This window comes from Seriola dumerili, unplaced genomic scaffold, assembly GCF_002260705.1.
Source record: "Seriola dumerili isolate Sdu_G_001 unplaced genomic scaffold, Sdu_1.0 BDQW01000073.1, whole genome shotgun sequence".
Classification (NCBI taxonomy): domain Eukaryota; kingdom Metazoa; phylum Chordata; class Actinopteri; order Carangiformes; family Carangidae; genus Seriola; species Seriola dumerili.
Window position 1 is genome coordinate 279,747 of NW_019174328.1, and position 14,581 is coordinate 294,327.

At 41.5% G+C, this 14,581-nt stretch overlaps 1 protein-coding gene across 1 annotated transcript; it reads right to left on the reverse strand.

Moving 5' to 3' along the window:
• Positions 1 to 2,470: 2,470 nt before the first annotated feature.
• On the reverse strand, positions 2,471 to 12,963 carry LOC111220607 (ras-related protein ORAB-1-like). Its single transcript, XM_022743746.1, has 6 exons — positions 12,562 to 12,963; positions 8,773 to 8,845; positions 8,295 to 8,390; positions 7,508 to 7,603; positions 5,736 to 5,867; positions 2,471 to 3,530 (listed from the first exon to the last, which is right to left on the reverse strand). The coding sequence occupies exons 1-6, from the start codon at positions 12,573 to 12,575 to the stop codon at positions 3,330 to 3,332; spliced, it is 612 nt and encodes a 203-aa protein (XP_022599467.1). The 5' UTR covers positions 12,576 to 12,963; the 3' UTR covers positions 2,471 to 3,329.
• Positions 12,964 to 14,581: the final 1,618 nt, after the last annotated feature.

Below are 14,581 nucleotides of genomic sequence, written 5' to 3' on the forward strand. Positions count from 1 at the left end.
AGCAACATTTCCCAGAACCTCCAGGGGGATCCTGCAGTGTGTGTGTACTGCCGGAGTATGGCCCCTAGTACACTGCTGCAGTAACCCCTAAAAGACTGCCAGAGGGACACAGTCATAAACCTTCTCCAAGTCCACAAAATGATGATGCCTTTAGAACCCTGCAATGTTAAAGAATTGACCCAGTGTTATACGATCAGGACAGAATCTGCGTTGCTCCTCCTGGATCTGAGGTTCAACAAGCAGTCAGAGCCTCCTTTCCAGCAGCTTTCACAGGGCTCAATCAGCAATCAGTGTAACACCACACTAATTGCAGCACACCCCCTGACCCCCCATGTTTAAAATACAAACCACCAGCCTGGTCTGCCAGTCCACAGGCACTATCCCTGACCTCCACGCAACACTGAAGAGGCCCAACAATATCCAGAGACCTTCAGCATCACAGGTCAAATCTGCCCCTTCATAGAGGACATGTTAATCAGGACCAGGAGCTTCTCTTAAGTTCTCTTTCCACCACACAACAATAAACCCAGTCCAGGTCAACAGTTGTCTTCTCTCCTGAACACAGCTTGGGCCAAGCCCTGCTTTCCCTTCCTGTGTCGTCTGATGGTTGGCCAGAACTTCCTTGAGGCCAACAGAAAGTCCTCCACAGCCTCCCTGAACTCCTCCCACAGCTGAGTTTTTGTTTCTGCAACCACCGCAGCCTCAGCCCTGCTGGACCTCTGGTGCACATCTGCTGCTTCAGGAGACCCCTGGATGAACAAGAAATTCTTCCAGAAGTGGGATTGAAGAGCCTCAGCCAGACATATGGCCAGAGATCTGGGATCAGTATGACAAAGATATTTCAGACTGGTCTGTAGTTTTGGTCCAGTCTTCATTTTGCTCACAGAGCACAGATCACGCCTAAGACCAATGCTACCATGGTAACAATCAATGACACCTGCACTGAGCAGTAGCACTCAACAAGAAAATACAGGAAAACATTGCTCACAATGTGTGGTTTGCTAACATTGTTATGGAGAGAGCAGTGAGAAGGGAAAGAGTTCATTTCATTGTTTCACTCTTCACTGAATTTCCAAGGTGAAATGTTGTAACTGTTGAATTCTTCCAAAAGAGGAACATTTCCTGCTGGGGTAAACAGAGCTCAGCAGCTGGATGCTATTTCTTAGTCAGCCACATTTATTATAATATGATTTAATCCAGTGTACCACAGTGTGGTTTAAGATAGTCAAGAACTAAACTGCTTTGTGCAACAGAGGAATTTAGACTCAGTTTCTCTGACTGTTTGTTCTATCAAGCCACAGTCTGTCATCAGTGTTCTGTGTTCTGGTACCAAGTGCACTTATGAATCACCCTGTGCGGGTACATGATGTTTGTTATGGCCAATCCACAGCTACCACATACGTCCAATAACAAAGCAGCACTCAGGTGCAGATCACGCAGTGCTGTTCTTCCCAATCAACCCCCTCCAGGTTTCTTTTCCTTTGCCCATGTGAGTGTTGAAGTCCCCCCAGTAGACCCACAGAGTCCCTAGGTGGTTTCCTGTCACCCACCAACTACCCATCCTCCAGAAAATGCTGGATACTCTGAGCTGCTGTTTGGTGCGTAGGCACAAACAACAGTTTGAACCTGCTATGTGTGGAAGTGAATCACAGTTTATCTACTGGTACTGGTTGGTCCTGCTCCACCTCCACACACTAGCCCTGGTTCCTTCCTTCCAGAGAGGTGACATTCCACGTCCCTTGAACCAGTCTGTGATGCTGAACATCAGCACACCTAGGTCCCTGCCTTTGTCTGACACAGGGGTAAGCCACACTTGTTTTACAGGTTTCTGGAGGGTCAGTGCGTTCCTGTTTGGTGACGTGTCCCATGCAACATTTTTTTAAAAGTAATTTTTGGGGCATTTTTGCCTTTATTCGTTGAGAGATAGACAGGAAAGTCTGCAGCTAGGACCAAGCCTACGTGGTACACACTCTACCAGGTGAACCACCGGGGCGCCCGCCCCATGCAACATTTAACACATCATGTTTTAGAGAACTGCTGGCTCAGACACTTCCTCTCTCCTGACGATAAGTGACGCAGAATGATTCAGGCTGTTCCTCTGGTCAGCTGCTGAACTCTGTGGGATTTCCTGTGAAATCTGCTGACTCGTGTTGGAGCAGAAACTAGGCCAGACTCCAGCATTTTTACAACTGAGGTTAACTGGCTAATGAGTATGTCCAACTACACACATGTATGGCCATTGTGTTGTGTGACCTGACCTTCGTACGCAACCACACAATGGAGCACTGTTCTTATCCATACAGCAAACACTGGTCCCAGAGTTCCTTTAAAACTGAATTCAGTTGCCTTTATTAAGAAAACAAGAGAACATTGTATTTTATATATGCAATTCTGTACTGAGATCACACAGCAATTTGCAAACAGACCCCATGTAACTGGCAGTAGATATGCCAAATGAATGCAGAATAAATAATTCAAACAGGTAATCTACACAGACAGCGCCTCCCATTTCATACAGTCTGGTAGTACAATATTTATTTTAAGTTGAAGTGTTACATGTTGAGCAACAAACTTACAGTTGTCTTCAGCCACAGATTTAATGCAGAGAAAAAGAGTCAAGACTATCCCAATAATGTATTGAACACTACAGAACTAGCAAATCAGATCTTACATATATATATATACATATTGTTTATGTACATATACTGTTGCACTAGACTTTAGATGCTGGACAGTGAGACACTGCTGTGCAGAGGTTGATGAGAAAAATAAAAAAACACCTTCAAATGAGAGACAGACAGACAGACTGACTGACACATGGTGATATAAACAGCAACATAATCACAGAGGGAAAAGAGAAACAGAAAAGATCTATACAAACAGAAACCTTAATGAAACCGATTCATTTACCAACCCAGCTGTAGGAATGCAGAGAAACACACACACACTCTCTCTCTCTCTCGCTCTCTCTCTCACACACACTCCTCTCATGAACCTGCATTCAGAGGGCCAAATAAAAGTAGTCTCTGAGAGGTCTGAGATGGGGTGGGGTGGGGTTGGGGGTCAGGGCTGGGTCATCAATAACAGGACAGTATGACAAGAAGGATGCTTTATTTGTTTTTGGTAGTGCGGCTACAGTATGTACAGTACAAATACAGGCAACTTCATCTTGTTCTCACATACACATTGTGAATCATGTCTTCCCTGTCCTGTCTGGTTGTTGGAGGGTGGGTGGGGTGGGGGGGTTTTACTGGGACACAGTGGAGTTTAGAGGAGGTTGGCGGCCGGGTTGGGGTGTAGGGGTGTTCAAAGTGGAAGTGGTTTTTCTCTCAGCAGCATCCTCCTGATGAAGGCTTGACAGTAGTGCCGGGGGTCAGCTTCACGTTGGGCTTTTCCCCTCCTCCGGCTGTCGCCCCAGGGCCCATCCTCTTCTTGATCTCAGCAGCCATCGTCATGAAGGCCTGCTCCACATTGGTGGCATTCTTGGCGCTGGTTTCCAAAAAGGGGATGCCCAGAGAGTCTGCAAACTCCTGGATAAACACGAGGGACAGAGGACACAGGTTTACGCATCTCCTAAATTTAATAGTGCAAAGTAACTGCAGCAAAAGTGGATGAGAAAGAGCTGGTACACACAAAAAAGATGTCATGTTGATCATGTGGGTTACAGGATGTAATGAGGCTCAATGTGAACACTGTGGGATGATGTAGAGGTTAACCCTGAGGTTAGCTACGACCTCAGCCTGTAGCTGTAAGTCTCATCTGAGCAGGTTGTTTCAGACACAGCAGTCTGCTACACAAGTTTGTTAAAATAATGTCACTCTGTTCACTAAAACATCCTGCTGGTGGAATAGGGTTGTTATTATTAAGATCTTAATATTTTTAATATTTTTTTTTTAACTGTTGCATATTGTAATTTGATTTTCGTACTTTAGCAAATAAAAGTAAGAACGTTTAACTACTGAACGTTAAATATTACTATCATAATCCATGATTTTCTACTTATTTTCAGTAAAAAGAGTTAATAAGAGTTCCTCTGTGAAGACACAAGAGAATCTTGTGCACCAGGTTTATGTAATAAAGTGTGATTTATCATTACTGAGGTAACTGTGAAAAATGTTTGTTATTGATTCTAGGTGATACTGCTGATGTGCAGTATGTAACTGACACAGTGATGTGGAAAGTTGAAGCCTGAGAATGGACTGTTGAGTAAAGTAGGAGACATCTTGTGTCCAAGATCAACTACTTGCATATTTATAGATACTGAATCTAAGAGAGAGGGAGATGACACAGAACTGCACCGTCTCCATTTATAGACAGTTTGGCTGACTGTGGAGTGATGAATATCTAAACTCTGACTTTACACTTCCAACTTAATGCAAATCAGCAATTCTTGACCTTAAATCTTATGAGTTTTCTTTTTTGTAAGTCAGTCCAACTTTACATAATGACTGGGTCAGGTGTGTGAGGGGAGAGTAGAGGAGGTTTCAGCTTCTTTCTCAAGCTCTTTTTCATTCTTGACAAAACCACTTCTGTCACTGTTCATTGGTTAACTTCTGGGTTAACTTAACGCTTTCTACACTAAATAAGCACGTATGAGCAGGTTTTTTTAAACACAGGTAAACACACTAAAAAAGGCAATTGACTCCTTTCACACTGTCAAGAGTTTGTCTTTCTGTTCAGACTGAGAGGACACAGGCGCACAACTGCAGGGAGCAACATCATCACATGCAGTTACAGAGCACACATACACACACACAGACACAGGGGAGAATGAGTGAGCTGCTAGCTGCCTGCAGACAAGTAAAATGGATCAGTCGCGTCTCATCCCCGGGCTGTTGCTTCTGTCAGTGTCAGAGCCTCTGTGTGAGACGCTTCCATCTGTGACTGTGTTTTTAAAAACTTATTTTGGGGCTGCAGCTCACACTTTCATCTGCGAGTGCAGTGTAGCTGTGGTGCTTCTGGTGTAACAGCACTATGCTGGACAGGTGATGGGCGTGTTTACAGTGTCTGTGCTCTGAGAAACGTTAACAACAGGAAAAGGGGCGAAAATTAGGGAATTCACCCCAGTGTAATGTTTACGTCACTGCCAATAAATACCCCGCGACTACTGCAGAGTCATTTGACCTGGGTGTGAATGCTGATTGTTCCCTTTCACACCGACAACATCAGCCAGATGTTAGTGGGTGTTAGGGGTTTTTTTTGTCTAATGTAAAAGGGGCTTTAGTGCAACATCACAAGTGTCTGGATGGATGACAACACCCTGCTTTCCACTGAGGCCATTCAGAACAAGAACAAGTAGAAGTACTTCATTTGTTGCATGCTGAAGCCTTGAGGTGAATACTAAGTGAAAAGAATTTGTTTGTACTGCTAAAAGCACAAAAACATTTGAAAAACTCACCAGTTATCTCTTAAATTGTTTCTACTCCATTTTGCTACTATATATCTACTGTGATGTAGATACAACCTGGCTCATAGCTAGACCTGTTCCTGGCTTTCCCTCCAGGCCCTCAGCTGGGAGCAGCCTTGTCCGAGTCTGTTTCGGTTTCTCATTCTAAAAGGATTTTAAGTGTTAAGGGTAAGCCATCTACAGCCATCTTAACTAAGACACCTTTCAGTAATTTCCTGAACGACACAGCACAGAAAATAAGATCTATTTTAAATACAGAAGCCACTGTAGCATGAAAAAGATGACATGCAACAGCTTGTGTGTGAGTGAAAACACCCAGGTGCCTTACCTTTGCTGTTGTGTAGTCCACCACCTTCTTTGTCGTCAGGTCACACTTGTTCCCGACCAAAAGCTTGTTGACATTTTCACTGGCATAGCGGTCAATCTCCTGTAGCCACTGTTTGACATTGTTGAAGGACTCCTGAGGCAGGAAACAGATTAGCATTAGCACTGAGCTAAAATCTGATACTACAGGACCTCAGCAGCCTTGACAGAGGCAAAATTAAGCCTTAATGCAATATGGATGTGTTCTTAAGACCAGTGTGCGCTGCTCTTAAAAACACTGTGCTGACAGGAAGTCAGTTTGAAACATTGCACGGCTAGAACACGATATAAGAGCAAATCAAAAGGCACGGTGGAGTGATGTTTCAGCTGTTGAACTTTGAGCACTACACAGAAGCTATGGATCCATTCACAGGTCACATGCTTGAATACAGAGGACTTCAGTTTTGCATTTAATGAGGCCAAGTGGGTCTAGTTCCTCATTTCTCTGTCCTCTGAACATACAGAGGACAGTGTGGCTGCAGCATGGACTCTGTTCACAGCTGCTCACAACTGTTTCTAACTAATGTAATCTACATAAGGCACTGTCCATGTTACGTACAGTGCATCTAATGTATATCTGCCCTCTGGTTAGGACATGGTATAAAGTCCACAGCAGATGATTACATGCAGAAAACCAGTTACTAACAGACTTAAATGGGTAGACCACATTATATGTGTCAAACCCACGTAGACAGTCCTGCTGAGGCCTTCTTAGGTGTGAAGAATGGTAATGTATATCATTTTATTTAAACTAAACCATCACCACCACATGGTTTCAAGAGGATCCTCACCTGGAACTATAACTATTTCCTGATGTTTAAAGACTACTTGTGCATCAGTTGAGATTTTGCCCAGGGACCCAGAGGACACAATGTATTTTCTGAGCTACCATGAGACTGCATGTATGGACCATGCTCAGAAAACACTGGGAGAAACACAGGTGGTCAGGTTATAGACACTTCAATCCTTTATATCTAAATGTTATTTTGGGTTTTTCATTTTAATTTAGAGCACGTGTGCTATCAAACACCTGCTGAGCAAAAGAAAGTCTCATTCCTGTGAAAACATAGAGCCCAGAGGGCAACCTTAACACAGATGTATTCCTGGCCAAATATAGACCTGACATCAGGTCACATTATTTCTAGTGCAGCAACAACACACCCTGATAGCACACAACGTTTCAGTGGTCCACAACATCAACAGTAAACATCAGTTTGTTTCTCTGACTCAAGTAGTTCTTGTGCAACACTTCCACTTTGACCAGCAATCAAAGATCATACAGTGTGAAATCCACTGAGTAAGAGGAAGATGGACTCATTTCCCCTCATCACAGGCCAGAGAACAAGGATTCAGTAAGGTGAACACTGGTTTCTCACTCAAATAGAAAGAATTTCCTTGGTCTTTTACACTTCTATATCTGCACACAACACCAGACATCCAACCAACAGACATCCAGCTCTGACTGAAAGCAACAAACAGGCTCCTCTTTGCTGGGGGGTTTAGAGGATCTAATACTGTGATCTAAGAGGGGTCCAGAGAGACCTCAGCAACATGAGGAATGGTTCTTTCTCTGCATTGCAGTGTATGAGAAACAAGCCAATCCAACTATGTCTTGTCACGGTGCGAAGTTCAACCATTAATAAACAGATAAACGTGTCTTCCTGAGGTACAATCTCATCTGTTAGTGTATCAATGAATACGTTGTGGTAGGTATGAAAGGTGTGATGTTATACTGACCTGGTCTGTGACATCGTACACTACAATGATACCATGAGCACCTCTGTAGTAGCTGGATGTGATTGTACGAAACCTCTCCTGGCCCGCTGTATCCCACTGTCAAAGGAAAAACACGAATACAACCTTTTAAACAAAGGATTAAATAAAAATAAAAAAAACAACAAATTATTGATTAACTGCTTCATTTATTTTTTTAAGAAAAATTGAGAAACAAGTCCAAGTGTTCTGTGATTCCAGCCTCTCAAACAAAGGGTTTCCTGCTATTCTTTGTCATATATAATTGTAAACGAAACATTTAATGGGTATTTGGACATCTGCCCAAACCAAACATTTGAAGATGTCACATTTGGCTCTGCAAAGCTCAGACTTATCTGAGCACTTGAAAATAAAAAATGGCAGATCAATCCATAATGAAAATAATCGTTAATTGCAGCACTACTATTTGTATTTAAAAAAGCTGCTGATATTCTATATTTTTATTCTTGTCAACAAATCCCAAGAGCAGACTAAAACCAACACTGAATGTCTCCTACACACAAGAACTGTGTGTGTATCAAAACCTGATATATCTCATTCCTCAGTGCTATAGAGCTCCATTAATGCCCAAACACTAAACACATCAGTGAGCCACACTGTTGCACTGGGTGACATGTCCCTTCATCACCATGAACACACACACACACACACACACACACACACACAAACACTGTAGTTTATTTTGACTCAGTCCGACATACACCTTCCAGCTGCCCCAAATACTCACTACAGCACCAAGTGAGTTACTTACAATCTGAAGTTTAATGGTCTTTCCATCCAGCTCTATGGTTCGTATTTTGAAATCCACACCAATAGTGCTAATGTAACTTTCCGTGTATGTGTCATCCTGCAGAGAGAAACAGAGTCAGTTAGATCGTTCACACAACCTGTTCACTTCCTGCTTCACTACACATAAACAGTACCATCAGTCATTACTAGCACAGGGTGTTGGTAAGTGAACTTTTTCAGTAGTAAACAAATTGGAGCATATTACACTGTGAATGAAATGAGTTACAGACACATGTACACATCATATCCTGTTAACAGTAAGTTTCTAATTGAGTTCATAAGGAACCCAGTTAAGATTGCTAAGATACATTGTTGTCCAACTTCAGTTTGCATGAAATCACTGCATAATAAACCTTGAAATACTGTTCAACTGACTCCTGCTCAAGCAGAAAATTGAGTTAACATAAAGACAGTGTATCTGCTACTTTGGGGAAACTTACTGCGAATCGGAGAAGAAGGCAAGACTTTCCAACACCAGAGTCACCAATCAGGAGCAGCTTGAATAAATAGTCACTGTGAGGGAAGAATGAAAACACACTAGTTAGAGGACATTCAGAAATGGTTAACCAAGTAAGTGTGTTACAGATTACCCATTTAAATAAATAAATGGCTATGATAGTGATGGCCTGCACACACTCAAGTCTGATTCAAGATCTCAGGTTGATTCTTTAGAACAGTCAAGGGGTATTTACCTCAAAAACATCAGTTTGAGTTGCAAATATGCACATGCATGCAAATATGCTGATCAGAATATGATGATCTTAGTGTCATTACATCATTTGGCAGAGTGACTGGAAGGTCTGCAATTTACAAGAAAAGGAAACACTGAGGACAATGAACCCTGCTGAGCTCAGCTACATTTTCCGAAGGACTTGCAGGAAGCTGGTTGATCATGTGATTGGACATATAACGCCAACTGAAAGCAGAGCAGAGGAGTACTCTTTTCTTAGTATGTTGTACCTCTCTACCCCAGTTCTGAGGTTAGTCTAATTCATGCTTACTACAAATGCAAAACAATCACAAAGAGACTTGAAATAACCACAAAACTACAAAGATGCTTGAAATGACCACAAAGAGACACAGATCAACCACAAAGAGACACAGAACAACCACATAGAGACACAAAACTACTCTAAAAAGACACAACACTACTACAAAGAGACACACAATAAAGATTAAGATTCGGCACAATAAAACAGAGATTTGAAACACAAAGAGATGCAAAACTACTACAAAGAAACTTGATACGACCACATAGACAAAAAACAACGACAAAGAGACACAAACTTTCTAAAAAGAGACACAAAACTACGACAAAGAGACACAAAAAAGCGAAAAGAGACTCAAAACAACCACAAAGGGAAACTACTTTTGTAGTAACGACAATTGTTGTAGTCTCATTTTGTCTCTCATTCAGTCAGGGTGTCTTATATAGTAGAAGGGAGTGACCTTTCACCTGCTAAGGGGCCCATTATATCATAATCTGTCCATGGCTGATAAAAAAGCTCAGTTGTGCCTGCTACTGAGTAGGAACTTCATCTGGATTTTAACCACAGAAACCTAGTTCTACTTTTGGTTCCTGGGCAAGACCTCCTGCCCCCCTCTGCAAAAGTCCCTGCTCCGAAGGTGGTACTTTCCTATGACCCAGACACAACTGTATCAGGGTGGAGTTAGTAGAACTGAAGACCACACTGAACACCACAGGACAGCAGAAGCACCAGTTACTGCTAGCATTAACAGGATTTAGGATGGCACTTCTGTACATTATTGCTGTTGAAATGGAAACTACTGAGCTGACTTCCTTACTAGTTCTTAAAAAAAAAAAAGCATTGAGTCATCTAGAAAAGAAAAAAATAATCAAACTAAAACTTGCTTTGCTCATTGTTTCACAGTGGCTCCTCGCAAAAACCTTCTGACATTGATGTAAATATCTGGCGCACAAATGTGTGGGCTCTTATTTTCTACCAAGCTGCTACTATGCTTCTCAGTTCTTTATATTGAGAGTGAAGGAACTTTTAGTCCCAGGGATCATGTAGTCTGTTTTTGTAGTGTACTCTGGTATGTGCTTTACAGATACTCACTTTTCACTCTCAAAGAGTATTGTTGGGGGCCAATTACATACTATGGGGTGGGCTTTCAGCTATTACATTAATCCTGCCCAACAATCCACCTTAACTCTATGATTCAACACGGCAAGTCTAGGCAGCCTGCAGCCAACATACAGGTCTAAACTACATCCTGCACCACTTACAATTACACTCGCATAAAATTAGGCAATATAATGATTATCCTTCACCTCCCCATAAAACATGCACACACACAGACCAATACCCATGCATGCAGATATACAAACTTCAGACAAACCACTTTGTCTGTCTTATATTCAGTTTGTCTGAGACCTGCTAGTGTTAAACCTTTTTCTGTGTCTTAGATTTCCTGCTGACCCTTTGCAGCACCACACTCCTAATAAGGCTGAGAAAGAAGGCTAAGCAGAAATCCAGTGGCATGGCAAAATAACAAACAGTACACTTTTCTTTCAATTTCAAGGACTTCTCCTGCATGTTATGGTCCCGAGGTGTGAAACCCCTGAGCAAGGACACAGACTTCTTGATTTGTTGTATATGATTATGTGCTTCCCTCTGGTTTCAGTACAATGCTGGTGCCATGGTTAAAAATACATCCCACTTGTCTTATTAACACACAGCCTAAAATGTAACCTGTCTGATAGTGGTAAAAACCCCAAACTAACAAAGTATAGTAATATAAACCCACTGATATTCCATCAGTAGCATCAGTAGAGGGAAAGCGGTGTCTCACACATCAGCTGAGCCTGGTAGTATCCTGCCTCCCAGGACCGTCTCAGTTTCTCCTTCTCATTGTAATAAAATCCAGTCATTCCCTTTTCATTAAGCCTGTGACTGTGGACAATGGCTGTCCTTATGCGAGGTTGACCACTCACTGCTCAACACAACTCTGACAATAACACAAAAGTTGAGTAACAAGAGTATGAAAAAAATCTAGGATTCAAACTAGGTAAAGGTTGTTACCTTACTTAACACAACATGTTTATCTGACATTAAACCTGCAAAGTCCAAAAAACTTCATTGGTCTATTCACCATGGTTCAACAGAAAAATCCAAATATACCATTGATAAGTGTCAAAATGTGCAATTCATAAATTCCTACTGTCATTTTAACTAAAGGTGTGGTATTCAGCAGACTGAATTAAAAGGTACACCATAATGTGGGGTAAAGATGCCTCCCTTTCATTCTGACACTGACTCTGTGAGTGTCTTGGACCTTGCCTCTGAGTATCTGGTCCATACCAAGGAGGTGAATCATTAATACAGGATTAAGCAGTGTACAGAGAGGAACGTGAATTAAATTTCACCATTTTGCATGATAACGTTAAAAAATATGTCAAATAAATAAATGGCTGCAGTCCAGAAATTCTGCCATCCACCCATGAGAACATTTCTGAATGGGAAAACCAAAGCCAGAGAAAGAAAGCTTAAGTAAGTGATTGCTCAACACTGCTGTGGTGAAACCAGGGGCTTGTCCTGTGGCATGTGACCTACACATGACTGCTTCTGCGCTACTAGACCATCTGACTGAAAACTGAGTCATGGTCAACACCAGGTAAAGCGTACAACCAGTTACCTGGGCGTAAACAACAGATGACGGTTGCTACATTGTCTGAGTGCGATCAATAACAAGGTTAAATATGTGGGATATCACGATGACACACACAGACAACCTGATAGTTATAATCATCGGCTGTCTACAAATATAATAAATGGATTATGATTATTATGATTTTAGCGAGCTAACTCTTGGTGTCTGATAGCTACATAACACTAGCTGTTGACCATCTAAGTTACAGGGAGCAGTCACAGCTCTGTCCTGTATTTACATCAAAGAACTGAGACCAGAATCACTGAAGCTGCTGCAGCTGGAAACAACACCTGGACTGTGAGGACATAACCAACATTTTAGTGTTTATTTTGTAAATATATAAATCTATCTAAATATATATGGAATAATCACCGTATCTGATGCAGGCACAGGTGGATATTAACGACAGCTGATGATAGCTGCTAACTTAGCTCAACTGCTCATATGAAGTTATTTCCCAACGCTAACTTACGTGTTAGCACAGAGCTAACCGTAAGCTAACCTTAGCTCTGAGGTCCAAAATGTAATACACCGTTTTTCAGCAAGATACTTACTATTCTGGATTCATTGTTGACTCGATGTATGACCTGTCTCCTCTCGTGAAATGTCTCTTTTTATCAAATGAACAGCGCTGTTTGGTTGTTGAAAATGCGTTAGCTTACTCTGCTCCCCAAACCGCGGCCGGCTACTTGTTTCTCAGTAAAAACCCAAAATGGCTGCAGCTCCGACCAGGAAACAGCTAACATTAGCCAGACGGTTTAGCCGAGTCAGGAGTAACGGAGGGACGGTGTCTAAAAACAGACGGTGGACCGTCTCTACAACCGTAGACCTAATGGGAATAAACAGAGTAGATGTGTCTAACCGGGCCGGTTGTCTCTGAGTGTGTCGGTGTGTCGTTAACGTTACTGCAGCAGCGACCTGTCAGCCCTCACAGAGATTACGTCATTTAGTGAAACGTGGCACACAGGACTCACACACTGCCCCGTGTACACAAGTACACATTACACACAAGTTCCGGTCTAATACTTCAACATAAACCTCGCCCTCATGGACTTTGTACTATGTGCATATGCCGTACAGCGAGGCTTTTATTTACAAAGACATGAGTACTATTTCCGGTCATATCCCAGTTACATCTGATCAAGTTTGACACACTAATTTATCTTCCGGTAACACTGGACATTGCTGCTGGAGTATATTTCTCACAGTATTTATCAGTGTAAATACTAAACAACATTAGAAATGACCAGTATACTGTAATAGTATCATACACGTCTCCCGTTAATCCAGAAACTTCTGTCCTGAGGTCAGGAGTGTGTCATGTTGTGTCATTACTTAAGAAACAGGTGTGACCTGGTAGCTCATGTCAGCACCTGCACACAGGTACGCTACAAAGAACATGAGCCATCGGACAAAAAGCTGCTGCATATTTTCCACTGACTCATGTAAGGAATCAATGTGTCATGGTTTGTTTTTTGCAAATTAAATTTTTTCATTCCTCATTTGGCAAGGACAGTTGGACAGACAGGAAAAAGCGACGTGCAAAAAAGTCAAAATAAAAGCTAAGAGGACATTAAAGTGTAATATCAAGCATGCACAAGATCCATACCAGGGTAATGTTAGAAGAAATATAATAATATAAATGAATGCATACAGAGGCTACATAATTAAAGATCTTTAATTTTTCTTTTTTTTTTTGTTCTTTTAATGTAGACATGAAATAGCTCTTATCCAAAAAGAATGGGATGTGATGTATTATTTAGTTGCGTAGCGTGAATTAATTAACCAATATATGGAAATAGCCTGTATGGTCTTTCATACACAGTGTTGTCTAAAGTGACCAGCAGAGGTCGCCCCCTGAACAGACTGTTGTTTCACAGCTTCAGGAGAACAGCGGTCAGACTGAACTGTCAGGAACTTTTCCTGCTTTTATCTGTCAATAGTAACTTAAATGTTGGTAATCTGAAATATTCATATGCATTATATTTCCATCCCTCACACAAAGTAATTTCATCATTTTGTTGTCGTTTGTTACATTATGCAGTTACTTCAGTTAGCCTAGCTAACAATCGCTAGCATGCAGTTACTGTACCTTACATGTTATGATTGCTATTGATAATGGTAGTGTGACATGAGTGTGTTTTATGTGCTGCAGTGTCACAGTGTGTTCAATACACATTCACATTAAGTGTTTACTTGTTTGGGTTTGTTTACAGTACCTACCCTTTTACTGTAAATATTAACTAGCTACTTAGCTAATAATCAAAGTACCTCCAAGTAATAATGGCATGTATTAGCCCATCTGAAGCCTATAGGTTAGATGGCAGCTGTTAATGGTTGTAGATATATCCATGTCTTCTCTGTATCTGAATGTATAAAAAGATGTTATCAGTGTAGTTTACTTAACTAACAGTGTTATGTTACTGTACTCATAAGTATGCACTTGTAAGTATGACCATGTCTGCAATACATTTTTGTAACTAATGTTATTGTTTTTACTTCCATGTTGTATTTAAGTGATCACTAAAGAACAAGTAGGCCATGGGGGATAGATAGTTTTTAGGGTTTTTTTTG

What these genes read in the sequence shown, in the direction of transcription:
- LOC111220607 (XM_022743746.1), bottom strand. An exon ending in GCCTTCTTCTCCGATTCGCA is followed by an intron (nt 8,391 to 8,772) that starts GTAAGTTTCCCC and finishes TTCTCTCTGCAG; the next exon opens with GATGACACATACACGGAAAG. An exon ending in TGTACGATGTCACAGACCAG is followed by an intron (nt 5,868 to 7,507) that starts GTCAGTATAACA and finishes TTCCTGCCTCAG; the next exon opens with GAGTCCTTCAACAATGTCAA.